Source organism: Vipera ursinii (assembly GCF_947247035.1).
Source record: "Vipera ursinii genome assembly, chromosome: 5".
Classification (NCBI taxonomy): Eukaryota; Metazoa; Chordata; class Lepidosauria; order Squamata; family Viperidae; genus Vipera; species Vipera ursinii.
Genome location: NC_139518.1, coordinates 91,632,731 through 91,659,463, shown reverse-complemented (window position 1 = coordinate 91,659,463; position 26,733 = coordinate 91,632,731). Strand labels below are relative to the sequence as shown.

The following is a 26,733-nucleotide window of genomic DNA, read 5'->3' as shown; positions in this document are numbered from 1 at the left end:
TATCTTGACTACATTGCTTGGTGTTCAAGTACTTTAAGGTGTAGTATAATAAAATTGCCCTTAAATTGCACATGCGTCTAAATTCTTGTTTTTTTTAAAAAAGCTGTTTATCTATTTCCCTGTTGCAAAGCAGGGTGGTCTGAACCATCTTACTGAACAGAACAGTAAATCACTGTAACTTGCATTTGAATGCATTGTTGTCGATATTGATAGGGAAGACTATGGATAGGTTTTGTCGGAGATTCATCACATTTATGCTCTGATTCTCCTCTGGGACCTTAAAACAGCTTATTGGATACACCCCTGATAGCTGAGGGATGGTAGTAGTGGAACAAAATTAAACCCTGGTTCTCTTTACATCCTGTAGATTGCACCTTGGTTTCACAGATACACTCTCTACCTATCCTTTCCCTTTTAAAAGATAGTATTACCAGATCTTTATTACTACTGTTTCGTTAGGAGCAGCCCAACAGTAAAGACAACTTTATTTTTAATCTTTTGTCATGAGTACAATCCATTCATGAAGTGTGTTTTTTTACCATGCCTTGTATGGTGTTTTGTAAGATTTTTTTCCATAATATAATCTTCCTCTCCACCATCCTTTATTAACTGGTAAATGCAAAGTAAGTTTAGGTCATATCCATTGCAGTCATTCTATGTAAGTAATTCTTTTTTCTGTGTAAATAATGGCTGCGTAGATATATAATAATTCCTCTTATTATATTATGCATCTGATATAGATTTAATCTACAAATATTCAGAAGGCAACATCCAGTTATAAACTGTTTAGACTTTCAGGTGTCACAAGGCTCTTGTATTGGTTTCTGCAGAGTAAAATGGCTAGAAATTGCTGTCTGGTTTAGGTTTGGGAGAACCTGTGGTACTAGAAGATCACATCCGCAGCTAAAACTTGACTTTGCTACTTTTCCCTTGTTATTATTTTGCTTGCTCCTTGCTGTAGAGAGCTATTTGCAATGAAGTGAGAGTGAAGTCCACTCACTTCTGCCATTTTTGGCCTGAAAAGCCTTGCTAAATGCTTGGCTCTGTTCTAGTTATACAGTGTGTGTCTGATTCTTGCTCTCCACCCAGCTTCCCATTCTGGGATTGGCACATAGTTGCACAGCCTTCCAGAATAGTTCACCCTGCCAGCAGCCCTGGTATGTACCTGCTGGGGATATGTTGAGATGCCTTGCTGTTTCCCAGAGCAAGCATCTATCCCTCCACTGTAATATATAGGTATACAAAACGTTAGCAGTAAGTTAAAACCGTTTATTCCATTTATTCCATGAGGTAAACAAAACTGACAATAGAACACGCGGGAACTTTGACAGCTGTCAAAGTTCCCCGCCAGGGCGCAGGGGCAGCCACTGACAGCTCGCGGCTGTCAAAACACCAAGCCGGCTCACCATGCGGGAAGAAGAACTGTCAAAGACAAGACAGCGGTGATTGGCTCGGCTAGTCGCGGCGCCAAAAGAAACGATCCTGATTGGATCTCACTGACAGCTGCCGGCTATAAAAGCCGGGCAAGTTATTCTGCTTTTTGCCTTGTTCTAAATAAAGTCCTAGTTGAGTAACCTGTCGTCCGAGTGGTCCTTCGGCTACTTCATCCACTTAATGCAGTTAGTTTTTATTGTGCAAGTTACCTCTAATGGTACTTCTGAGGAATGCTCAGTTAGCTTCTCCATCGTTGTATTTATTGAGTTATATCATTTGTTATAAAATTTGGACAGATTGTGCACAGCTCCCTTTCAAAAGCACTTAACTGTATATGGTGATGGGCATGACTTCAAAATACTTTAAGAGAGAAGATTACTATGACAGTTACCCCGTGGCAAGGCGAGTGTTGCCATGGAATGGCATAAACCAGGTAATTGTCCTGGTTTATGCTCAGAGTGAGCGCCTGTTACTCGTCCCAGCTTCTGCCAACCTAGCAGTTCGAAAGCACATAAAAATGCAAGTAGAAAAATAGGGACCACTACGGTGGGAAGGTAATAGCGTTCCGTGCGCCTTTGGCATCTAGTCATGCCGACCACATGACCACGGAGACGTCCTCGGACAAGCGCTGGCTCTTCGGCTTTGAAACGGAGATGAGCACCGGCCCCTAGAGTCGGAAACGACTAGCACGCATGTGCGGGGGAACCTTTACCTTTACCTTTTTATGCTATGAGAACTGTTACGGTGCAAAATTAGCTACTTCCTTCCTTGCAATAAATTGCTTATGCCAGCTGTCAACTTAGTTTCATTATAAGTGCCTGGAAATGAGTTTAATGAACATTTGCAGGTTTTGTGTATGGTGTTTCATGCATGCGCTCTATGGGTGTAATGTTGAACTAATACAATAGGTGTTGATGACACATTACGCCATTCATTGCAAAGGGAGAGGGACAGCGAGAATTTTTTGTTTTGCTGGAGCCTGAAGGCTGAAACAAGGGAAGTAAAAATACAAGTTAAGTAGCCTCTGTACTTTCAAAGACTCCAACCCCTTTGTGCAAATATGCTTGCAATGTTCTTGTATTTATTGCTGGTTAAACTTTCCACTGGAAGTCTCCCAAATATGAAGACAGTGAGGGAATCTTCAGTTTCAGCCAGGCTAGCAAAGAGGTTATAGTAAATACTGGCTCATGGAATTGGATCTTGTCCGGCACATTTTAGGAATTCCTGAAAAATCTCTTTCAAGACAACCCTGACCAGGGGAAGAGGTTTCTGGGTTGGAGTAGGATTCAGACTTCCAAGCACTTCTCAGTGCCCAGAGCCAAACTGCAGAAGGTGCTGTGAAGTACATTTTCTTCATAGAACAACGCGGATAGTGGGCATTATCAGTAATAGCTCCTATTTTTGCTTGTGGCATTTTATGTATTGTTAAAACTTTAATCTGCAGTTCCTGATTAAAAGCATATTTGCTGATTTGCATAATAATTTTGGCTTGGGAGTTTTTCTAGCAAAATGATTATATATTGGAGAAATATATTAATAAATCATGTTTCTTTTCTGCTTTGTTTGTTTGTTCTGCAGCCACTGCATTCATCAGATTTTGGAAAGCGTCAATCATATTCATCAACATGATATTGTACATAGGGATTTAAAGGTAATACTTGGCTCCAGTGAAAATTAGACTTGCCTGGAAGCTACAGTTAAATGAAATCAAGATAGTTGCACAGATGGGTCTAGGGCAGTATAAAATTGGTTTGCTTCTCCACTACAGTCTTTGGCTTAATAATCTTTCATTTAATTCAATGCCCTGGTCTCTTCAAATGCTGCACAATTCACATAAACTTTAGTATCACTAATTGATATTGTACTGTAGTTGAGGGATATGAAACGTAAGCGTTCTTCTTGTAGGCAGATCATAACTACCATTTAGAGCAGACATGTCAAACTTGTGATGTCACGTGACATCACGCAACATATCGGAGCTTTTTCACCATTGCCGGCAATGAGGTGGCCGCAGTTTCTTCATGACATGTCCGGCCTGTGGGCCGGCAGTTTGACACCCCTGATTTAGAGAAATTACATGAGCTGCAAGAAAGTATATGGGTGGATCTTTTTCTTGACTCCTGTTTTCCCAGTCAGTTATAATTCTAATTTTTAAAGAAATAATGTTAGAGCACATTTTTCTTGCATTCATTATGCATGTAAGATGTTATACAGTGGGTCTAACTATTCGTGTAGCTTAATAATTCAAAGGATTTTTAGAAAGTTCTAGTATAGTAAAGATAAAGCTTGACGAGATCTGGGAGGAAAGCCCAATTGCCTTAAAGTGGACACCAGTTGGAGGGAAAATGGATCCAAACATGCTGCAGAATCAGGTAAAATACTGTCCATTCTTATTGCAACATCATGGTAGCTCCGTGGTGCAGGAAGGTTTCCTAAAACGATTCGTTAAGATATTTTTGTGTTTTGATGAGGAAACTAATACCTATAGAGGTACCAGTGGTTCTTGTTAACAGCAATTTCACCTTGGCATGTTTGATCATTTAGAGACCTGGCTTCAAAATATTCATAAAGTTCTTTATCTGCAGTTTTCAATTTTTTATTACTTTACCTATGACAACATGACAGAAGGGCTTTTGTGCATTTATAATTTCTTTAAGAATGAGGTCATCTGCATAATTTCGATTTGTATTGTATTTGATGACTGTATCATCCTCCTCACTAGATGAGCCCATTCATGAGGCACCATATGGTGTCCTTGCAGTACCTGGTCACCTTTTTGGAGCAACTTCCTGAGTTGTGCCATATGATGCACACTGGCTTCTCTGGTCCTTGCAGCTCTTTTGTGATCAGGTAGAGAGACTTCTTGACCGTGTCACTGGTTGCTGGTGCTACCCACAAATTGCTTACAGTTTACTATTGGGCAGCAGTGGTGTCCATGAGTACAGTTCAAATATCCCTCCACCAAGAAGCCAGTGTGAGCTATGTAACCCAAGCAGGTTGTCTCCCTCAATCACTTGCTAAGCAACGTTACTTGAAGAAGGTCAGGTGCTATAAGGAAGCCATGTGAAACTTTGAACTGGGCTGATGATGGTAATTTCTGCCTTAACCAAGTGAAAAGAAGGAGAAACAAATACAGGTGCATTACATATAGAACAACCTGCCTCCAAAAGCAGTGAATGCTCCAATTATAGAAGTTTTTAAGAAGAGACTGGACAGCCATTTGTCTGAAGTGGTATAGGGTTTCCTGCCTATTATTATTGTTGTTGTTGTTATTGATACATTATGGGAAAAAGAGGATGCTGGGTATTATTAGTTAATAATATTTATTATCCATGGTTTTACATTAGAATGGAAATCCTATAAATCAGAAGGGTCACCACTAACTCTGTTGGTCCCTTCCATTCAAAACAATTGATTTAATGCTGCTACTATGAAAAGGCACTTATAGTTGCTTTAGCAGAAATGCAGTGCCATGTTCAGAATAAGTCATAATTCCTTTCCATTTGGTGTTGGTGTTGGGCAAACCATATCATGAGCATTGCACCAGCATATTGACAGATTGTAGGTAGTCAAGGGAAAATAACTAAGGGATGTAGATAAGTGGTTAAAGGCAGGGCTTTTCAACCTTTTCACCCATTGTACCACTTTTAGGATATAGCAATATCCGAGTACCACCAGTCGCCTAGCAAGGTGTCAAAAACTTGATGACCCCCTCCAAAAAGGAAAAAAATGATAAAGTACAGGTAGTCCTCGACTTACAACAGTTCACCTGCCTGCCTGCCTGGCGGCGCTCTTCCTCCTGTCCGAGGTTTTCATTGTTCTGAGCATTTCTGTTGAGGATTGGCAGTGGGGTTGGGGTGTGTTTGGTTTTTATTTCCCCCCCCTTCTGCTGGGTGGTTGCAGCAGTTTTTGGTCACTTCACATGACCCTGGGACACTGTGACCGTCATAAATATGAATCAGTTGCCAAGCATCTGAATGTAAATCACAAGACCCTGGAGATGCTGCAACATTCCAGCTGATCGGCGCTTCTTCTGGGCTCAGCAGAAGCACCAGGATCAGTGCTGCTTTCCAGCTGATTGGTGCTTCTTCAGGGCTCAGTGGAAGCACCAGGATCAGTGGCAAGCTTCAGCTTGAGCCTGGCGCTGATCCTGACGCTTCCACTGAACCCTGACAGTCCCAAAGAAGCACCGATCAGGTGGAAAGTGGCACTGATCCTGGCACCTCCACTGAGCCCTGACAGCCCTGCAGCTCCAGCCCTCTCTCGCTCAGGCTTGTGCGGTGCTGCCAATGGTTCAGCTCATTCCCCTCCCCCACTACCACTTTTCTAGGATGGTTGCGTACCACCTGCCAGGTGCCAATGTACCACAGGTGGCAACTGTACCACTGGTTGAAAAGCCCTGGTTTAAAGCATGGGCATTTTTAGTCTGCAGAGAGACACTGTAGCTCTGTTCAAGTATCTGAAGGGTGAAGATGGAACACAATTGTTCAGAGTTGTTCTAGAGCACAGATCAAGAAATCACAGATTGTCATCAAGGAAAAAATCCTAATTGACTATTCAACAGCCTCAGAGCCAGTAAAGCTTTTTTTTTTTTTGCTGGAGATATTTCAGTAGAAATTAGATGGCCATTTGTCAAGCATGCTATAGTCATGGATGTCTGTGCTGAGTAAGGGATTGGATTATTAGATAATTCACCCATCAAACCTTTTCATTCCATGATTCAAAGGATTCCTTTAGCAGAGATGAACTCTATATGGTAGTAAAAAAGATTGAGAACTTATGAGATTGCCTTTTTCCAGGACTGGGCTTTGTTTTTTCCTATTGTTGACATACAGCCTTGGAATTCCTTCATTGTCTTGCATCAAAATACTGACTCAGAGGGAGCTGGCTAGGTGCAGCCCCTTACAAGGACTATGTACAGAAAAGTTGTTTGTTTAATCCTGTGATAAATGAGTCAGCCAGTGTAATAGATTCCAGCCAGAAGTGTTTTCAGGAATGATCCTTCCTTCGGTGAACACTGCCTTAGCTGGAATTGCAGAAGAATGACTTGTTTTTCTAGTTTTGTTTCATTGGGCTCTCCATGCCAATGATGAGAGAGCTGCTCTATTAGGAACACAGCACTTTGCGGTGCCATCTATTCTGTGCTTCAGGACATAACCACACTTATTCTTAAAAATGCTCCTGCCCTTTTGCTGAATCAATTCTAGCTGGCTTCAGATCATCTTGCCTGGACTCAGTTCAGTTTATAAACGGCCACATCCTCGGCCTTACTGACAAACTGGACATCAACAAATCATTTTGCCTGATGGCATCTACCCCTCCAGGTATTATTGTAAGGAATTTAAAGCTGACATTGTGGACTTTCTAACTAAAATATGCAGCCTGTCTCTGTATTCAGCCTTTGTAGTTGAAGACTGGAAGGTAACATCTTAATTCCAATTTTTAAGAAGGGTTCACAGGGAGATCCAGGAAATTAAAGACCTGTCAGCTTAACATCTGTTCCAGGAAAACAGTGGAAGCCAGAGGACAGAACAAAAACCTAAAGGAGGACTAAAGTATCATCATCCTCCCAACAGACAAATTGGATGTTCTTGCTTTGACACAAACCATAGTTATTATGGACAGATGACAACGTATGCAAAAAAGCAAAGAATTACTGGCCGACAGAGAAACCTACATCCTAATAACACCAACCCAAGACAGCCTGATCAAGAGTATTCTTAATCATCTAGCCAAGGGAGGTCAATTCACAAAAGAAGAATAGTGGCAGATGAAAAGCAGTAGACCTACTCTCCCATACATTTATGGATGTACCAAAATACACAAGCCCAACATATCTCTTTGTCCAATTGTATCATTACCAGGGGCCCCAACACACAACCTAGTTAAAGAACTTACAAAAGAGCTTGAACTGCTTACAAAGGGAAGTTAATATTCTTTCAATTCTCACTATATTGCATCCAGAACATCAAAGACCTGATAATAAAAGAAGATGAGATTATGGTTTAATTCAATGTTACAGCACTCTACGCCTGTAGACCCAGAATTAGCAACAGAATCCATAGCAACTGGACAACACAACACCGCCTAATTGTTTTTATTTAAGCATTTATTAAACAAATTTATGTAGCCACCCGACTCCAATATAGGTAATTGGGATCACCACTCTCAGGATTCTTAGAAACTGTAATGCAATGCAGCATCTAGAAAACATGGCATTTCCATACAGGCAACCAATACTATGGATCTGATATGTAGACCACACCTTTGTCATAATAAAAAAGGAACAACTAGACAGATGAAATCAGCAACATATTTAAAGGAATAAAATTCACAAGGGAAGAGGAAATCAATGCACTACTTCAGTAAGGGAAGGTCCATTTTTTAAAAAATAGCTATTAGTGTTTTTGAGAGTGTTAATAAACACATGGATAAAGGTGAGCCACTAGACATCTACTTAGATTTTCAAAAATCTAAGGGTTCTGTCCTAGGACCAGGGATTTTTAAATAATCTAGCATTGGACACGATTCATGGAATAGTCAAGTTCATATTTTTTACAATGGTTAAAAACAATAAGGAACTGGGAAGGAATCTCTGCACACATTGGCATAAAAATGGCAGAGGTCTTTCAGTGTAAACAAGTGTAGAGTGATGCATATCATATGAATGAGTGGGATCAGAGCTAAGAAGGACCGATGAAGGAAAAGATTGCAGAATAATAACATGAAATATATGAAGACACGGGTATTCTGAATGTACGCATTTGATCCTGTTGCAGGTAGCTGACATTTACAGAAACATAAAGGCAAAAAAGTCAGATGCATATGAGGATTATGATCCACTTTTAGACCCAAGACCACGGGGATAAATATCCAGTGTCACCTATTCTATACTGCGTACACTCAGATGATCTAAATAACTTTTTAGTTGTAGAAGTGCTGGTTTGCGTGGTGCAAATAGGGGGCTGGATACAATGCCTTGTGGATGATTGACATCTTCACCTTCTTGTTCTCAACATGCATTTACACTACAAAATTCCATACTTTAGAAATAAAATTCTCTGTGGCGGTAAGTTTTTTTTAGACTGCTGCTTCCAATTTTTCTGATACCTACAGGGTTATTCTGGGGGCAGAAGGGGGAGATTCTTGGAAGAGAAGAATGAGCAGAGAGCAAAATCACCACAACGAAAGCTATCAAAAGAACTAACATGGAATCAATAGAATTTAAAAACTGCAGTTTGTTGCATTGTTTTTCAGCTGGGTCTCCCTGTTCAGCAGCCAGCATTAGAACTGCTTGTGTGTGACAGCATAAAACAAGGGTTTTATATTGAGCATAGACTACAAATATAATAAATGTATGAAAGATAATTTCCTGGGCCTTAATGCTGTGCCAGGTAGACATAGGAGGCTTTGAGAAGATGAATTTGGTTGTTCCACCACACAATTAGCAGGATGCATTATTCCAGTGCACAATTGGAATAATTTTAGTTTTTGCTGAACCGTAATTGGGATTTCTGTGCCGCAATCATAACTGAAGTTTTGTACAGTTAAATGAACGTATGTATGTAGCCTGGGAACTTCACGCAAAGTTTGCCTTGCTGCATCTTGTTCTGCTGCCTTCAGAATTACCTCCAGTAGTGACTACGTCACAAGGAAACCTGAAGGCCATGCAGAATTAGTGCCACCTACTGTTTGCGTGGCGCCTAAGAAATGCTTGTCTGAAGAGTTTGACAAGTTGCAGTGCATGGTTGTGAAGATGAATTTTAGTCCACCCCTTCCATTGCCACCACCTAAAGTTTGTTAATGATCCAGGTAAGAATCTGGATTTTTAAAAGAAGGATAGAATGCGATGCTGTGAGCTTTAAAAAGAGGGCGATGGTTTTAAGATACAAATATTCACCTCAGGTCTTTCTCTTGTTTTGCCTCTCTGGGTTCTCTTAGCCTGAGAACTTGCTCCTTGCCAGTAAGTGCAAGGGCGCTGCTGTCAAACTGGCTGACTTCGGACTTGCAATTGAAGTACAAGGAGAACAGCAGGCGTGGTTTGGTAAGTGTTTCAGAAGTGTTGGTGTTTTATCAAGTTAAATTTCTTTTTTATTTAAAATGAGGGTTTCAACTTGTCACTTAAAGAAAGGCCCCAATTCACCTCCAAAATGGGGATGGTTTTTGCGTGGATGATGTACCCCGAGCTCCATTTTGTGTGCTCACTTACCTACTGCAGCCCTTGCTTCATTCCGCTCAATTCTGTAGCAGGGACGTTTGTTCACCCTTGGTTTAAAATGCCAAATTCTGGGACATGAGATTCCTCAGCTTTCATTCTATTAGTTTACTTCACCGAGACAAGCCTGAAATAAAAGAATAAAAGGAAACAAGCCTGAAATAAAAACAATATTAGAAAGTGAGACGGGCAGACTTGCAGGGCCTGAGACCTGTGGCTGTTGCTGTTGGGCATATTTGTGGGAGCTGAAGCCATTTGCCAAGTGCTGAGAAGCACTTCATATTGCAGCTCCTCACTTTGCTGCTTTGAACAGTGTCTGGCCCAGAAGAAGATCTTTGGCACTGGCTACCAGGTAAAGATTTTTTGCTGCATCTGGACACGTTTTCTGGGGGTGCCATAGGCTCAGTCGTTGAGAAGCACACTCCCATGCAGCTTCCTTCTTCCATCAATGCTAGTCTGCACCCAGGGGAGATCTAACCATGCCCTCCTCCAAGAACTCCACCTTGAGAGCTTTGCGTTGCAGAACTGAATTGGATACTCCAAGATGTAATGAAACTGGTGCAATTTGAGGAGGAAGAAAGATTTTTTGGAAGGGTGGGGAGGGAATGAGTTGAATTCATTCTGATAGATCCTGATGAGAGTAGGGCTGGATGGGAGTTGATGTAAGGTTTTAGAACCATGGGCCCTTGATTGGTGAGATGATGGATGAAACTAGATTCAGATGGTGGGTGCAGAATTAGCATTGATTTTGTCAAGTGCAGCCTGTGGAGGAGTGTGAGTGATGTACTGTCTTCAAAAGAACATTCAGATGCTGCAACTGCTCTAGAACATAGTAGCTGTGGGTGCACCATGTGAAAGCCATGCAATACATCTATTCTGACAACCAGACTGGCTGCTAGTTGACTTCTGGATGCAATTCAAGGTGCTGGTTGTCACCTTGAAAGACTTAGATGTTTCAAGACCTATGTATCTGCAAGACTGCCTTCTCCCAGTAACATCTGCCTGCCTAATAAAATTTAGTAGGATTGGATCTTTACATATCCTGCTGATCAGACTGGCAAGAGACTTCAAGGACCATGAAGGTTTAACTTCTCAGTCATCATCCCATTTCACCACTATCACACCTTCAATTTTTGAACTGATCCCTCCTTCCTGGCCTTCAGAAAACTAGTGAAAGCCTGGTTGCTCCACTAAGCCTTAAGCTTGATTTGCATTACTTTTGATTTCAAATATGCATTGGGCAGGCGTATATTGCTCAAAGTTGGCTGATTGGAGTGGGCTATAAGTCCTGTAAATATATAAATGAAAAACAAATAAAATAAAAGTGTCCCCTGGATAAAGGAAACACGGGATATAAATACAATGTAAAAGTAAGATTAAAATATTAATTAACATTTGGCCATAGCATTAGATTTCATCTGCTAATTGACGCTGAATCAGTCATGGCAATCTTATGATTATCTTCCCAGCAACTGATGTGGGAGTGAATTGGTTTGACTGACACCCTGTGGTAGACTTGGTCCAAGTTTGCGTAGTCTGGGAAGGTTTTTCATGAAGTATTCATGGTGTAGCTCTCTAACACCTCCCCCACACTTCATGTCAGAAGGCTTATTTTCTAGTAATTGTGAAATTAATAGCTTTATTCTGAAGTGCTGCACTGTACTTTGACAGGGTTTGCAGGTACTCCAGGTTACCTCTCTCCTGAGGTCTTAAGAAAAGATCCTTATGGAAAGCCAGTGGATATATGGGCGTGTGGTAAGATCCTCTAACTTTTAATCATAGTTCTTTAGGTTGTGGGGTCTATTTGCTTTAAGGTGGGACCAAGCTGCATAAGGGTATCTGACAATTTGCAGAGATTGAGAATAGTCTATGAACCTGTGACTGTAATGTTCCTCAACTGAATTGAAAAGGCAGCTCTATACTTTTAATCCAACTGCTGTATGTTCTATAGAAACCACGGTTGCCTCAGTGCTACCAGCTACATAGGGTGCTCATCCTCATTATTTGGAAGATTATTAGTTTCCTGAACCTTGATGGACATAGACAGATTCCACTTTGTCCTATGTGATGGAAATGTAGAATCTGGACTGACAGAACGTACCGTGAAAGGAGCCAGGATGTAGGGATTGTGAAATGAGCATGTTCTGTCTTGCAAAGATTCGACACATCCATTTTTTTAACCAACATTTGGCTGCAAAACTCTCAGAGTAATCCAGCTTTTCTTTCGATCGCAATATATTTTGCAAAGCTCTTTTTATTTTAGTATTTAGATTATTAATTAGGCTTCTCAATTCTCAGACATTTTTATCTGTTTGTCTTCCTTTAATAGAAAATTGTCCCATGAAAATTCCCAGGGAACTAATGGGACAGCACTTTCGTAACTTAAGACTTTTTCTTTATGCAGCCTGCAATTAACTGCTGTTCCATTAAGCTGTAAGAGTATTTAGACCTTTAACTCTCTTCATCAGAAGTTTGAAAGGAAAACCTGTATTAGTTGGGGTGAAAAAACACTGGTTTCTTGTCCATTTTTGCACCAAACTGATTTAGAATGGAAATGGTCCTGATTGATCTGTTCATTGATCTGTTCATTCATGTCTGAGATGAATGGTGCTTTTAAACTTCTCATTGGGACACTCTCTTCATTGTAAAAAAATCTAGAACATTTACTGCATGAATGTAACATTGTTCTCTGCTTGCTAGAGTAATAAACCTGGTTTCAATTTAATAATGCACTTCTGGTGCTTTGTTATGACCTGTAACTGGAACAGACTTCTACTTATGAAAACATGTATGCTTAATTTGTATAAAGTATGCTGACTGGAGCAAATGAGCAAGCAATTAAAAAATGTCCTTAGTCATCCATTATCTTCAAGGAACAGATCAGGAAAAGTCTAACCTTGCTACATTTCTTTTGCTTACATTTCATTTTGTTCACAATAAAATGTTTTATCAGCTTGCTACGAGTGGTCATTTGCACATATGGGCAGGACTTATCAATTTTTAAAAATAATTGTCGATCAGAAGGTCGGCAGTTTGGTGGGTCGAATCCCGAGTGCCGCGTAACAGAGTGAGTGCCTGTTACTCGTCCCAGCTTCTGCCAACCTAGCAGTTCGAAAGCACGTAAAAATGCAAGTAGAAAAATAGGGATCACTACGGTGGGAAGGTAACAGCGTTCCGTACGCCTGTGGCGTCTAGTCACACCGGCCACATGATCACGGAGACATCCTCGGACAAGCGCTGGCTCTTCGGCTTTGAAACGGAGATGAGCACCGGCCCCTAGAGTCGGAAACGACTAGCACGCATGTGCGGGGGAACCTTTACCTTTTTTTTATAATAAATTTGTTTCTGCAAAGTGACTCTTGAGCGGCTTACAAGATCAAAATAAAACCATAAATACATGTACAAATGTGTAAAATCACAATGAAATGTAAAATAATAAAATACAATACAATAATACAATACAATAATAAAATACAAAATATAAACTAAAAGATGTGGAGGAAAAGACCAGAATGTATGGTGGGAGCTGCTGTTAGTTGATCAACTACCTCCAGCGTGATAACCACCCCCCCACACACTGGGGTCCCAAGCCATCTGGCAGAGTCCGGTCTTGAAGAAGGGTCAGGAGAGTGGGAGTCAAATCTTGCCTCAAGGGAGTAAGATGTTTCAGAGTAGAAGAAAAAATAGAAGTTCAGGAGGTGCAGAAAATAAAAGACAAAAAAAGTAGAAGGGAAAAGGAAAAGGGCAACGAAGGTGGCCTTCAATCTTCATAACACCAAGCATAATCTAATAATACTAACTTTTCACCCTCTTTTGAAGTTACAAATTTAAAAAAAACACCTTTTCTTCCCACAACTTAACTTTTATTTATACACAGTCCAGAAATCACCATCTTTTCAATCCCAGTCAGCAAAAACTGAATTCTCCATTAAGAGTTACCAGAAGTATCCAACAAATAATTTATCCCTGGTCAAATAGTCCTCTTTTTTGCTCTGTAAATCTTAACCTTCAAATCATTCTTATGGCATTGCAGGATTTGATCTTTCATCACCCTTTGGCATTTAAAATGAGTCTTCAAAGCTTTTACCAGCCTATTTTGTAAATCCCATAAAGACGCTTTGTTCAGGATGTTTCGTTGCAGCTGTTCCATCTCGGTAATCTCAATTTTGTTGCCTCCCATTTCATCAAATTCTATAATGTCTGTCAGATAAAGGTTTTTTAAATATTTTTTTCTCATCATATTGTAACAGTTTGTCCATTGAAATCTTTATTCTTTTCAATACATTTGTTATTAATATTTCAGTCCATATTTTTTTAAAAAATTAAAATGAGAAACAGTTATAGCCATTTTAACTCTTTTCTGCCTGATCCTTTAGTGTCCATTTACAACCTTCATTAAACCTCAGTTCCTAATAGGGGTTTGTTCTGATTCAATCATTTCCCACAAGTATATAATTTAATTATACACTTGTGTTTTTTTTAAATCTTACAGCAAATATAACCAATATTCCAAATCTGTCTGGTCTCCAAATTCATTTAAACTTTCCTAAATCAAGAATTATTTTTTTTTGCTTTTTGCCAATCGTATATTAAATATATAGTAAAATTTCTTAAATCTAAGGAGGAAGGTAATACTCACCAGGTGTTGAATTAAGTTTGCTGTTTTGAAGGTCTCTGATATTGATAAAGTGTTTAAATGGAAGATTTCCAAATGTGATTAAAAAGTGAGTTTGGCTGGCAGTGTCTTATGAAAGACTCTGCCATTTTTCAGAGTAAAGATAGTTTATCTCCCTCAGGTCCTGGCACTTAGACCCATGGAAGATCTCAAATAAATGTATTAACATACAGTACATGATGGCTGAGAATGCTGCAAGCATTTTCACATTTTTTCATGTACAAATATTTATGGTAAATGCTGGTATGACAGAGAGGGGAAGGTATATTCCTCCACAGAAGTTGGAATGATAGATAGGTATGATAGATAGATTGCCTTGTGACAATGGGCAGCAGCTTAAAAGGTGATAGTCCCTGTGGATTGACTCAAGGGTATATTTGCCTTTTAGGGTAACTATTCTTTTTAATTTTCTCCCAGGAGTTATTCTTTATATATTACTTGTTGGATATCCTCCATTTTGGGATGAAGATCAGCATAAACTGTATCAGCAGATCAAAGCAGGGGCCTATGACGTAAGATAATTCCTTATATGTTGTTTTCTTTAGTTAATTCTCTGATTTTGATGCATCATGCTGAAAAATACATTGTTAGGCATACGGGATAAGAAAGAGGGATAGTGTCAAGTTGCTCATTCATAAAAATTATAGAGGGGATTAATACTCGTTCAGTAATTTAAAATCTTTTAGTGGTTGAACGTTCTTTTAAAGAGAACCATTTTCTATTGTTAGCTGGATGAAATAACAGGAACCAACTAATGTTCCCATTTATCTGTCCCCTAAATTCAGCAATCTAACACTCCAATAATTTGTAGTCTACAGTTCACATCCATATTGGAAATGTGTCACATATATTTTTCTGCTTTGATTCATAATGTGAGTCCCCGAAAGGCCACTAACTCATAGCGATTCAGCATGGAATAAGAGCAAAAGCAACTACAGAAGTACATATTACGTAAACTGGTAAAAAGAGCCTCTGTTATCTCTCGGCTTAGTTTCCTTCTCCAGAATGGGATACTGTGACCCCAGAAGCAAAGAATTTAATCAACCAGATGCTGACAATAAACCCTGCAAAGCGCATCACAGCAGATCAGGCACTTAAGCACCCATGGGTCTGTGTAAGTATCTACAGCTTCCCTTCTCAGAATAACTTTAGAAACTTGGAAATGGGTCCTAACCACCTTAAAGCTGAAATGGAAGAACTACAAGGACGCCATGTAGAGGGGGAGAGAGTGAGATTGAGAGCCACGGGTTAGGTGGTTGGACTCAGATTGATGGGACATAAGTTCAAGCCTCTCTTCATTGATGGCCAGTTACATGCAGTGGAATAACATGAAGAGAGATTGCCATGTAAGCTACCTTGAACGCTTAGAGCAGGGGTCCCCAACCCCCGGTCCGTGGACCGACACTGGTCCGCAGCATGCCAGCAACTGGTCCGCACAAACAAGCAAAGCCCCATCCGCAGGATGCAGGCAGTACGCAAAACCACACCCCCTCTGGTCTGCAGAAAAACTTTTCTCCACGGCACCGGTCCCCGGTGCCCAAAAGGTTGGGGACCTCTGGCTTAGAGGAATGGCAGAATAAAAATCTAGTAATTAAATAGATTGAGATAGTGATCTAAATGCCCGTTTCTGTTTGCTTTTTTCCAGCAACGATCAACTGTAGCTTCTATGATGCACAGACAGGAGACTGTGGAATGCTTGAGAAAGTTCAATGCCAGAAGAAAGCTGAAGGTATATTCTTAAAAGGGACAGTGACTTATGATTCCACATTGTGTGATTATAGAAGTTGGCAATATACATTGCAAAGAGCATTCCCCTCCATCACTTTACCCTTCCTTCAAAATATTGTGAATTCAATCCTCATTCATTTTCTCTACAGCACCCATCCACTTCTACATATTTCTTTCCCCTTTTTACTCACAGAGTTTTGTATTCAGCACCCATTCATTCTCTTCTTGTTTCGTCACCTGCATTCTTGATGTCCTCATTCCACCAATGGCTCAGCTTTTTGTTTCTTCTGATGTTGCCGCTTCATTTCTCATACAGCAAAGTGAGCAGAAGTATGCTTTATAGACTTCATACTTCTTTCCCAATTAACATTCCTTCCTTCCAACAAACCACATATTACTCACTACCTTTCTGTTATCTTTTGCACCTATCAGCAAGATACAGAATTTCACCTCTATTCTCTAGTTTTTCATCATGTATTTAAAAGTTGTAATTGTTTGCTCTGTTTTCCCTGCTAAAGTGGAAAAGCAATATCTTGGTCTGCACTATTAATTTTTGGATCCTTATTCCATGTTGCATCATACATTTAATATTACCTTTAATATTTACTAATTTATTTACTAGTTGGTAAACAATTTGACATCATTCATGTTCTCAGTCAACACATCTCCGCCACTACATTTACTTAGAACTGTAGGGCTGGAAGGGGCCTTGGAGGTCTTCTAGCCCAATCTCCAGCTTAAGGCAGAAGACCTTATACCATCCTGGGTAAATGGTGTCTAGCCTGTTCTTGGAAACCTCCAGTGATGGTGGAGTATCCACAACTCCCAGAGGCAAGCTGTTCCATTGTTTAATTGTTCTCACTGTCAAGAAATTTCTCTGTAGTTCTAGGTTGTATCTAGGTTGAAACCCTTTAACGAGCTTCCACTCGTTTCTTCTCCTGCCTTCAGATGCTTTGGAAAATAAGTAAACGCCCTCTTCCCTGTGACAGTCCCTCAAGTACTGGGAGACAGCTGTCATGTCACTCTAATCCTTCTCTTTGATTGGCTAGACATACTCTTTAACTGTTCATGTTACAGTTCACTTCTAGACCCATATCATCTTTCTTCCTCTTCTCTGCACATTTTCTAGGGCTTCAGCATCTTCTTTGTATCATGGTGACGAGAATCAGACCAGAACAAATGTGGGCTCCTTAGTGCAGTATAGAGCAGTACTATCACTTCTCGTGATCTTTTTTTTTATTGAAAAGTTTTACAATACATTTTATTTTTAACAAAACAAAACAAAACCTCTCCCAACCACCTCCCCTCTTCCCAACCCTCCCCAACACCTCCCTCCCTCCCCCCTCCCCGACTTCCCAGAGCTAAATACAAGGTATAACAGTAAAAACAATCATAATCTACCATATGCAAACAACAATAACTATTAAATCTATCTCACTTTAACTCTTATAAAATAACTACAAGCAATATAAATATCACATCGATACTTATTCAAATGCTAAGTGAAACTTTTTAGTCCCATATTTATTCTGGATGTAATCAATCCATTTTTTCCACTCCACGATATATCTCTGTTGCAAATGGTCTTTCAAGTACGCTGAGATCTTTGCCATTTCCACCAGGTTGGAAACTTTTAAAGTCCATTCTTCTATAGTCGGCAGTTCTTCCTTCTTCCAATATTGCCCTACTAAAAGTCTTGCTGCCGTAATTAAATTCAACATCAACTTAGTGTCCACAACTGACCGTAGTGTCAGTAGTAATGCCCAGTAAAAACAATTGCAGACAAAACTTTATCCTTTTCTTAAATATCTTCTGCATATTCCACCAAATTTTAATCCAAAATGCTTTAACCTTTTTACAGGACCACCATATATGAAAATACGTTGCATCTTCACCACCACACCTCCAACATTTAGGCTGGCAGTTCGGATACATACTTGCTAGTTTTTTAGGATCTAAATGCCACCTATAAAACATTTTATAAAAGTTCTCTCTTAAATTTTGAGCTTGCGTAAATTTTACATTTCTCACCCAAATCTTTTCCCAAGTATCCATTGTAATGACTTCTTGAAAATTCTGAGCCCACTTTATCATACAGTCTTTAACAAGTTCTGTCTCTGAATCAATTTCTATCAGTGCAAGATATATCCGTTTGATATGTGCTTGACCTTGATCTCTAATTTGCTTTACCAAATTTTCATCAGTCATTGAAAAGCCAATTTTCTGATCTTCTTTCCACCTGGCCTGTAATTGCCCATACTGAAACCAAGTTTGAACAATCTTTCCTTCTCGTAAGATATTATACGGCTTCAAATACCATACATTCCTTTCCAAACTTAAAATTTCCTTATATGTAGTCACATCATGTCTCGTGATCTTGATGCTATCCTTCTGTTGATGCAACCTAGGACTACATCAGGATTTTAGCAGGTGCAGCACACTACTGGCTCAAACTTAAGTGGTGGTCCACTTTTGACACCTAGATCCCTCTTACAGTTACTACTCTTGAGCCAGCTGCTGCCTATTCTACACCAGTGTATTTGGTTTTTTCTGCCTAAGTGCAGGACCTTGCTTATCTCACCACTGAACTGCATCTTGTTGGATAGGGTCCAAAGCTCAAGTCTGTCAAGATGCAAATTTGATGAGTTCCCTTTCTATCCCCGCATCTGGATCATTCATGAAGATGTTGAAGAGCGTTGGGCCCAAGATAGAACCTTGAGGCACCCCACTCCATGCTTCTCTCCATGTCGATGCAGTTCCATTAAGCACCACAGACCTCCATTAATTCAAGTTGATACGTTTTATGTGTACATTCCCTAAATAAATAAATGTATGAATGGTTTCCTTTCTTTTGTATAATGTTTATTGAAGCTTAAAAAGGCAAAGATAAAAAACTAATACAAACTAAGAAAAATATGAAAAGGTTGAAAAGAGAAAAACTGAGAGGAAGGGAGGAATATATATGGAAAAAAAATAATATTAAATGATTTCACCTTCATCTACAATTTAACTTTTGACCTTAACATTTCAACCAAAAATCTCTTTATCTCACATCTCACCTTTTATCTATTAGCAAATAATAAAGCCTCATCATTCAATCAGTAAAAGTTCATTAATGAACACACGTACACACACACACACATCAAACACAAACAGACAGATTAAAGAAGTAAATCAATGTCATATTCCTTGTTCAGTTTCCTTTCTCACATAAGTACACTTTGCAGTCATCTGTTGGGAAGCAAAAAAATTGATCTGCACACCCTCTGCCCAGCATGAAGTTTCAATGTCCTCCGATTTATCTTATAGTTAGTTTTTGATGCAGGTACACTTAATAATTAACCCTCTGTAATTATTTCATTCTTTTGCTACTTTTCCCTTTATATAAGTATAATGCTATTCTTTCAGTCATTAGGCATAGATACATCCTCAAACATGAAATAACTCAGTTTGTCACCCATGTATATCAAATCCATAATTTAACACTCCTCCGGTTATACCATGTACTCCTGCAGTCTTTCCCATGCAAATCTCATTCTGTCAAGGATTGTCTGTATCTCTCTCCCTCTCCCCTTCTCTCCCTCTCACCCCCCCCCCTCTCACACACACTGTACCACTCTGTAATATCCCTATCGGACTGTTCAAAGGACCTTCCACATCTTCTCTCCTTACATCCGCTATCCAGTGTTAGGAGATTTATTCATCCAATTTTATTGTTGTTCTTTCACTGTCATTTCTTTCATTTTACTTTTCTTCTAAGTTCATTTTTCCCAAGAGCACTCCTGATACTATCAAAGAAATGTCTATTCCACATTCAGAGCCCCTGATTCTTATGTCCTTTACTGTTTTTTTCTTTTATCAATAATAGTTTTAGATTTATATTAATTCCTTTGCCATATGGCTTTATAAATAAATTTATGTCCAGTCACATATTTGAAACAAGCATTTTTCTGAAACCATTTACCAAAAGCATCACCCTTCTAAATCACTCTTTAGTCTCTGAATGGCTGGAACAGTTTTTCTTATCTTTCATTTTGTTCTCTTGCACCCATTCATTTTATTTGGCAGAGTATTTTTTTTAATCGCTGGATTGCATTTGTTCAGAATATGGCACTGTTTTTCACCAAATTCATGTCTGGTTCAGTATAACATACATCGTATCTTCTGACACACATTTATCCCTTTCATTCATGTTTAAACCTAAACTTTCAGTTCTTTGCATGCATTCATCAGCTCCACACCATAAAATCAGATGACCTTTATTAAATCCATTACATTCAATTCCCCCCATCTTAGTTTCATGGACACAGAATAATGTATTTTCTTCCTTTAATTTCATTAATTAATTAATGCTCTTCACTATTTACTCCTCCTACATTTCATGGGACAATCTTATGATCACCAACTTGTTCTATGGATATGGATCATTGTTAATAGTAATACAGAAAAATATAGATGTTACCAATCTTAGTGGTATCTGTGGCTCATGCAGCATTACCAGCTCTTGGTAAAGACAGTAACAGCCAGTTTTAGCACATTTTGGTAGTATGCCCAGTTTTGCCCAGGTATAGTCACCCCAAGAGATTGTGACTAACATCCTGCTAACTAGTAGGTACATGCAACATATAGGGACCCTATTTGGGAGGCTACAACAGCCAAAGCAGAGACGTATTTCCTTGAAAGTGAAGAGAAGAAACTTTAATTGGTGACTGCATGACATATCTTTACATTTTGTGGTATAGACCATAATAAACATATATATTCACTGGTATAGTATCCAGAATATTCATTTTTTACGTTTTGTGTATTTATATATATATATAAATATATATATATGTATATATATATATATATATATATATATGTGTGTATATTGCTATTTTTAGGGGGCAATCCTTACTACTATGCTGGTGTCTCGGAATTTTTCAGGTAAGAAATTGTTTTTCTGTTTCTTGATTTGTTTCTAGCAGATATGTTTAGCTTTACAAATCAGACAGATTACACTTTACTTTTTGAAGAACAGTCCAATTTTATGGAGTCGTTGCATATCTGACCTGATCCTAAATAAGAATTGCCATGATTGTACATGGTACTTTTCAGTTTTCAGTTTGCTTTTACTTACTTATATTGTGGCAGCAAAGTTTGTTCTTTTTCAGCTAAGAGGAGAAAGAACGAAATCCTAACCAAACATGTGGTTGATTTCTGGGAGGAATAGTAGGTTGGCCCCTATGTATACAAAGAAATAGAGCAGTGTTTCTCAAGCTTTGCAACCTTAAGATGTGTGGCATGACTGGCTGGGAAATTCTGAGACTTGAGGTCCACACATCTTAAAAGCTCTGAGATTGAGAAACGGTGTTCTAGAGGATCCAGAATGGGGCAGTAGGAATAAAAACAAAAATCAAGATGGCGACCACAATGCTGCCATCTTCTTGACTTTTTCAAATCTTTCTCTCCACCCCGTGAATGTCTCTGCATCGAGAGCTGATTCTGATAACTGTTTCCAAAATTTTTAAACAGTCTCAGCTGGTATTTATATCCATAATTTTATAAAGAAATAGCAAAAACCTGACATAAATTAAAACCATTGGCATTTTTGTTTCCTCTGAGCCATCTTAAAGAGATTTTGCATGGCATTCAAGTCTCGAAAAGATTGCTGGCCCCTGCTACAGCATTCTTTCAATTTGCAAATAGTTTTTTTTCCCATTGTAAAGTACCTAATATGGATGACAAAGTAATAATTCACAGAAATTGCTTTAAAATGATTCTCTCTATATCCTAACTTCCCAAATTTACACGTTATGTTTTCAGTTTGCAGAGGTGGGTCTGCTTATGACAGGGATATATTTTTTTTAGCTGTGGCAAGAAACAACAGTTACTTTGGAGAAAACTACCTCTGTCAGTATTTTCTTTCAACAAAACGTTTTCTAACTTCACATCAGTATGCATACTATTGTTTTCAGGACTTGGGTTTGAAATTTTCCTCCCTTTTCGCAAATAGAAACTAGTTTTTCTTCTTCATCTTCCAATGATAAGAGAACTTCTGAAAGTCCTCTTCCCTTATTTCCAATTTAAGGTGAAGCAAAGACAACTCCTTAAGCACTACAGTGGTTTGAGAGGGTGCTTTTTTAATTTCACTCCTACGTGTAAGGGTTTTATGGGGAAAATCTTGGATCTCGATTTCAGTAAAATTGTCTTAATTTCTCACTATTCAAAAATACACGATACTGTATTTACACAACCACTCAAAACTCTTAATTTCTCTGTCAGAAATGTTATAAAAAGATATTATTATTGCAGCAGAGAATTATGGTGATTGTGATATTGGAAAAAATCAGGAAAAGATTTGTATAGCTACAGTTCTCTCCCTGTTTCTTCTACCACCAAATCAGCCCATAATATTTATCAGTGACTAGTTCGTGGTCAAAAGACTGACAAGGGATTCATTATTCAGGTCTAATAGAATTTAGTAATAGGATTTGAAGCAGTAAAAAGACAGTGTTTTAGAACTAAAGTAGCTCAGGATAACTGAAGGTCTTCATTGCCCAAGCTGTATGTGTATGAGAGGAAGAATGCCAGTTAAATATTGGTGTAGAAATAACAGGACAGTATAGGAGTCCCGGGTGAGGTCAGACACCTGTAAACTTAGTAAATAATAAAATACATTTAAGCACCTTTTCCTACTAATGGCCATCAGGTCACTGACTGTATTTGTCAACTATTGATATATTTTAGAAAACACATGCGCAAGTGGAAATTAACAGCACAGATCTCATTATTAAAGCTGTACTGATAATATAGTAAAGCTTGCACTAACATCTTACACTATATTCATAGTGCTATTCATGTTCCCTTGCAACAGAGATCAGAGCAAAGATCACACAAATAATACCCATTGGTGCAACTACTCTAGGAAATGCAAGCTCCGACTTAATTTCTGAGAAATACATACCCAATAATAACCAGCAAAATCCAAATAGAGCTAGAAATCCAAGCCTAACATAGAGGTGCCTGGAAAGAATAACATGGCTGCAGGATGCTACCAGCCGTGAGTCTTCAGTACAAAAACGTGGGCAATAATACTGAAACCCATATATCAGAAACAGGAAATAAAGGAAAGCAAAACTTTTTTAGATCTCTAAATCCAAATCAGAATAGGCCCAAAGGAGCAGAGAAAGCAGATACAAGCGAAATTTTTGAAAACAAAAATTCATAGTTTTTTCTTAAGGACGAGTGATGGGAAGGTAGTATTGAGTAAAAAGGACAACTAATGCACCTAGAATGGATGGTAAGTGACAAAGTTAAGGTTCTGTTTGTAGTAAGAAGGCCAAAATCAAGGCAGGTAATGAACAGAGTCTTACTCATTAGAAAGTGGAGCATAACTGATCTTTCAAGCCCTGGAGTTTCTAACATTATTGGAATTCATTTTTGTCATCTGACTAACTTTCTCCACAGTTTCTCAAGCAGATATGTTCTCCACTCTATACGCTCCGTGATTATAAATGTTTACATTAATAAACCACTCTATTTCTTTAGCTATCATTTTTATTTGTCTTACTGGAGTTTTCAAGATGTCCGGCCTCCCTGTTTTTTGTTGAAAGCCGCTAGCGGTGAGATTTTTTGCTGCTGTTTTGGCAAACGAGGACCTCCTCAAATTTCTTGTGTACTTTATAGTATGTCCTTGACTTGTAAACATGTGCTCAGGTTTTTATTTAAGAAATTAACCGGCTAATTTAAAATGAGCTTTTTCTTGAAAGGTGCTTCAGTTGAATGGGGAGAAGGTCCAAGGTCATTGTGAAAGCTGTTTGTGATCCACATGAGCCCCATATGTTGCATAACCTTTCAGCCTCTCCTATGCTACACGGTTTGAATTGTAATATCCCTCAGGAATAAGAAGGGAGCATTAGGGGGCTCGATGAGGCAGAAGAATGCATGACAGTTTTCTAGCTTTTCTCTGGAAATCTGCTTTGTGGGAGGGCTGCTGATTTCATATTCCCAGATTCACATAGTAGCTGGACTCCCATCTTTTCGCTTCCTGTAGCCACACCATCAGTGCCTTTCACCCAAACCTCTTCGTGGAATAGTTTCATTTCTATGAAGTTCTGGTTCTCAATTTTTCTTTAAAATCTCACTTCTATCAAAGCTTTTTTTTACAAATAATTGTAGCTTCTTAAAGAAACATCTGCAGAGAAGCAGACACCAGGTGAGAATTGAGTCTCACTGAAGACAGTTTAAGAAGTATTGTAGGTCTCAGTCTGAAAGACAGCTGACAGCTGACTAATCCCCTGGCATCTTACAAGCACCGCCTTGCCTGCATATGGTCCTTTTTGTGTGTCACACTCCTCACAGTCACATCCTCTGCCTTTTGTTAAGAGAGTTTCTCTATTCCACTCAGGGAAGAAAAGAAAAAAAGCAAAACGTAACCATTTGATAAATTAGTGCTTTCGATAGGGTGGGCAGGGAAAGCTCTGTTATCTCTCTGTGAGAGAAAATGGCCTAAAAACTGAATGATTGATGAGTGGGTTGGCTGAAAAACTATAAAACAAATGAAGGACTAAAAACTTGCTTTTAGAAGGTTAAAAATGGTGTGTTGTGACCCTTAAGAAACACACTGGATCTGTTGTTGATGCAAATGAATTGGGAATCAGGTTCAGATGTACCTGCATGTCATCAGTTTGGCTACAGGGCTGAACATGTCAGCAGGTAGCAACTATGGTCAGGGAAGCCTTTGTACAGCTTCATCTGGTTTGCCAGTTGCTTCCTTTCCTAGACTGAAAGCACTTCCGTATAGTTAGGCCCTGTTCCAGAGAGTCACTCAGACCATGTCTTGACTTCTGAAACATGACCTATGTAGAGCTTCCCTTGAAGACCACGTGGATGTTTCAGCTGGTCTAGAAGGCAGCCGTATGGGCAGTGATGCCTCAGTGTAACACCCCTGCTTTGTTAATGACATGGTTCTCAGTTTGCTTCTGAGTGTGAATCAAGGAGCTGGTCATTACCTGTAATACCCTACATGGCATAGGGCCTAGTTACTTGAGGATCTGCCTGGCTGATTCAGTTTGGTTCCTTTAATTAAACAGTATGCCTTCTGCGTTGCAACACCTCTGCTTTTAGGTTCCTCATGAAATCTAGGTGCCTCCTTGTAATGCTATATGTGAATGACCTTAAGAGACAGAGCAATGAGATGCAACCAGGGGAATAGTCAGATAAAGGCAGCTTAGCCCTCCCCTGGAATGTGGGTGGGCAAGGGTCTCAAAAGAAACCTTCCTTAGCTTCTTGGGCTGTAAAGGAGACAGAGGAGAGAGAAGCACTTTCACACTTGCAAGTTTCTGTTAATGTAACTTTACAGTAAAGTAGATTTAGCTCTTTTGCTCATTTTTCCTTTCTGGTCTACCTGGTAAGACTGACATTCTGACCTGTTGGTGTTTCAAGGGCCTTGAAGAACTTCTTGTTCAGTCTTCAGTTAGGGTGGTTGAAACCCCTTCTGAGTCATGTGGATATATCCCTTGTTGCCCAGTTTTGCCATCTTTCACCTTTATTACTGTTATTTTTCTGTGTTTTTACTTTGTGCACCACCAGGAGTTGCCTGGAATTGAGCAGTGTACCAAATTTAATTAATAAATGGCCCTGACCAGTAGTTTGCCTTTGCTCCGTCCTTCCCTCTCCTTCCTTCTCCCTTCAAGTTCTCTTCTCATCAAAGAGACGGTGAAAATAGTTTTGCAATGAAGGGGGCGGGGGGGGGGGAGGAAGGAAAACACCCATTTCCCCCTAAAAATTCAGTTTGGATCTGAGTGCTAAGTACATCAGTCTTGTCCAGAGAAGATGGTTGTTTTGAAGAGGAAGAGAGCAATAGCCTGACCATCCTCTCCCGTAAACTGCTGAACAGTGGACAGAAGAGAGCCCAAGCTGGCTAGCAATCTACGGTTCTGAGAGGAAGTTCTAGGGTGGCCTTATCTCAAGTGACAGATATTCTAGACATCAATTGTCACATTTGTGCACAATTATATATCTGCAGATCAAAACTAATTTGGTAAGAATTTACACAGTCTTTTCCATATGTCTCTGGAAGTTTGCAGAAGACCCAAAAGGCCAGAAGAAATTCTTCTCCCTCATTTTTCCCCCTTTTTTCTTTGCAGCATGTTAAGATATGTTTGGAAACTGTGCAAACAATGCCTGTTATAATCCTATTCAGGAATACTCTTGGGGCTCCCAGATGGACAGTGGATGAAGGATAGCACTGCACCAGGAAAATAATCATGCAGAAAGAGCTGAATGGGGCAAATGTGCTTAATTTAAGTTGTCCTGGTAAATAAAATTTACGTAGTTCATTGCAGAATACAGTTTTTCTCTAAATGCTTCATTATATTCCCTAGCATTTTGGGAAGCAAATTTAGATCTCCAGGTTTCTTTCTCAAAAAAAGTAGTCTTTTATATTTCAGCGATAAAGTTATATACTCTGACCACTTTTTTCTTAATATGATGAATGGATGGATGATGGATGGATAAGCTACTTAGTATGTATAATACTGCAAAGTAATAAGGCTTTTAAATAAATGTTAATTTTTATGCTTTTATTTCAAAAAAAATTTAAAAAGCAACAAAAAATAATTTAGAATTTAGAAATATTAGCTCTGTGGAAGAAAGAAGATAATGTTTGAGGCACTTACAGTAAAGCTGCTGTGCC

The 26,733-nt window shown here is 39.1% G+C and overlaps 1 protein-coding gene across 14 annotated transcripts in view; it reads left to right on the top strand.

Annotated features, from left to right (window-relative positions):
• The window catches only part of CAMK2G (calcium/calmodulin dependent protein kinase II gamma), a 180,964-nt gene that overhangs the window by 104,174 nt on the left and 50,057 nt on the right, over nt 1-26,733 (top strand). For all 14 annotated transcript variants that reach the window (XR_014492708.1, XM_083364214.1, XM_083364210.1 and 11 more), the window contains exons 6-12: nt 3,013-3,085; nt 9,376-9,478; nt 11,321-11,404; nt 14,742-14,836; nt 15,316-15,438; nt 15,970-16,053; nt 20,939-20,981. Coding sequence is in view for 13 of the 14 variants with exons in the window: in XM_083364214.1 (XP_083220340.1) it covers nt 3,013-3,085; nt 9,376-9,478; nt 11,321-11,404; nt 14,742-14,836; nt 15,316-15,438; nt 15,970-16,053; nt 20,939-20,981 (605 nt within the window). In the remaining variant the exon portion in view is untranslated. The remainder of the gene's footprint in view (nt 1-3,012; nt 3,086-9,375; nt 9,479-11,320; nt 11,405-14,741; nt 14,837-15,315; nt 15,439-15,969; nt 16,054-20,938; nt 20,982-26,733) is intronic.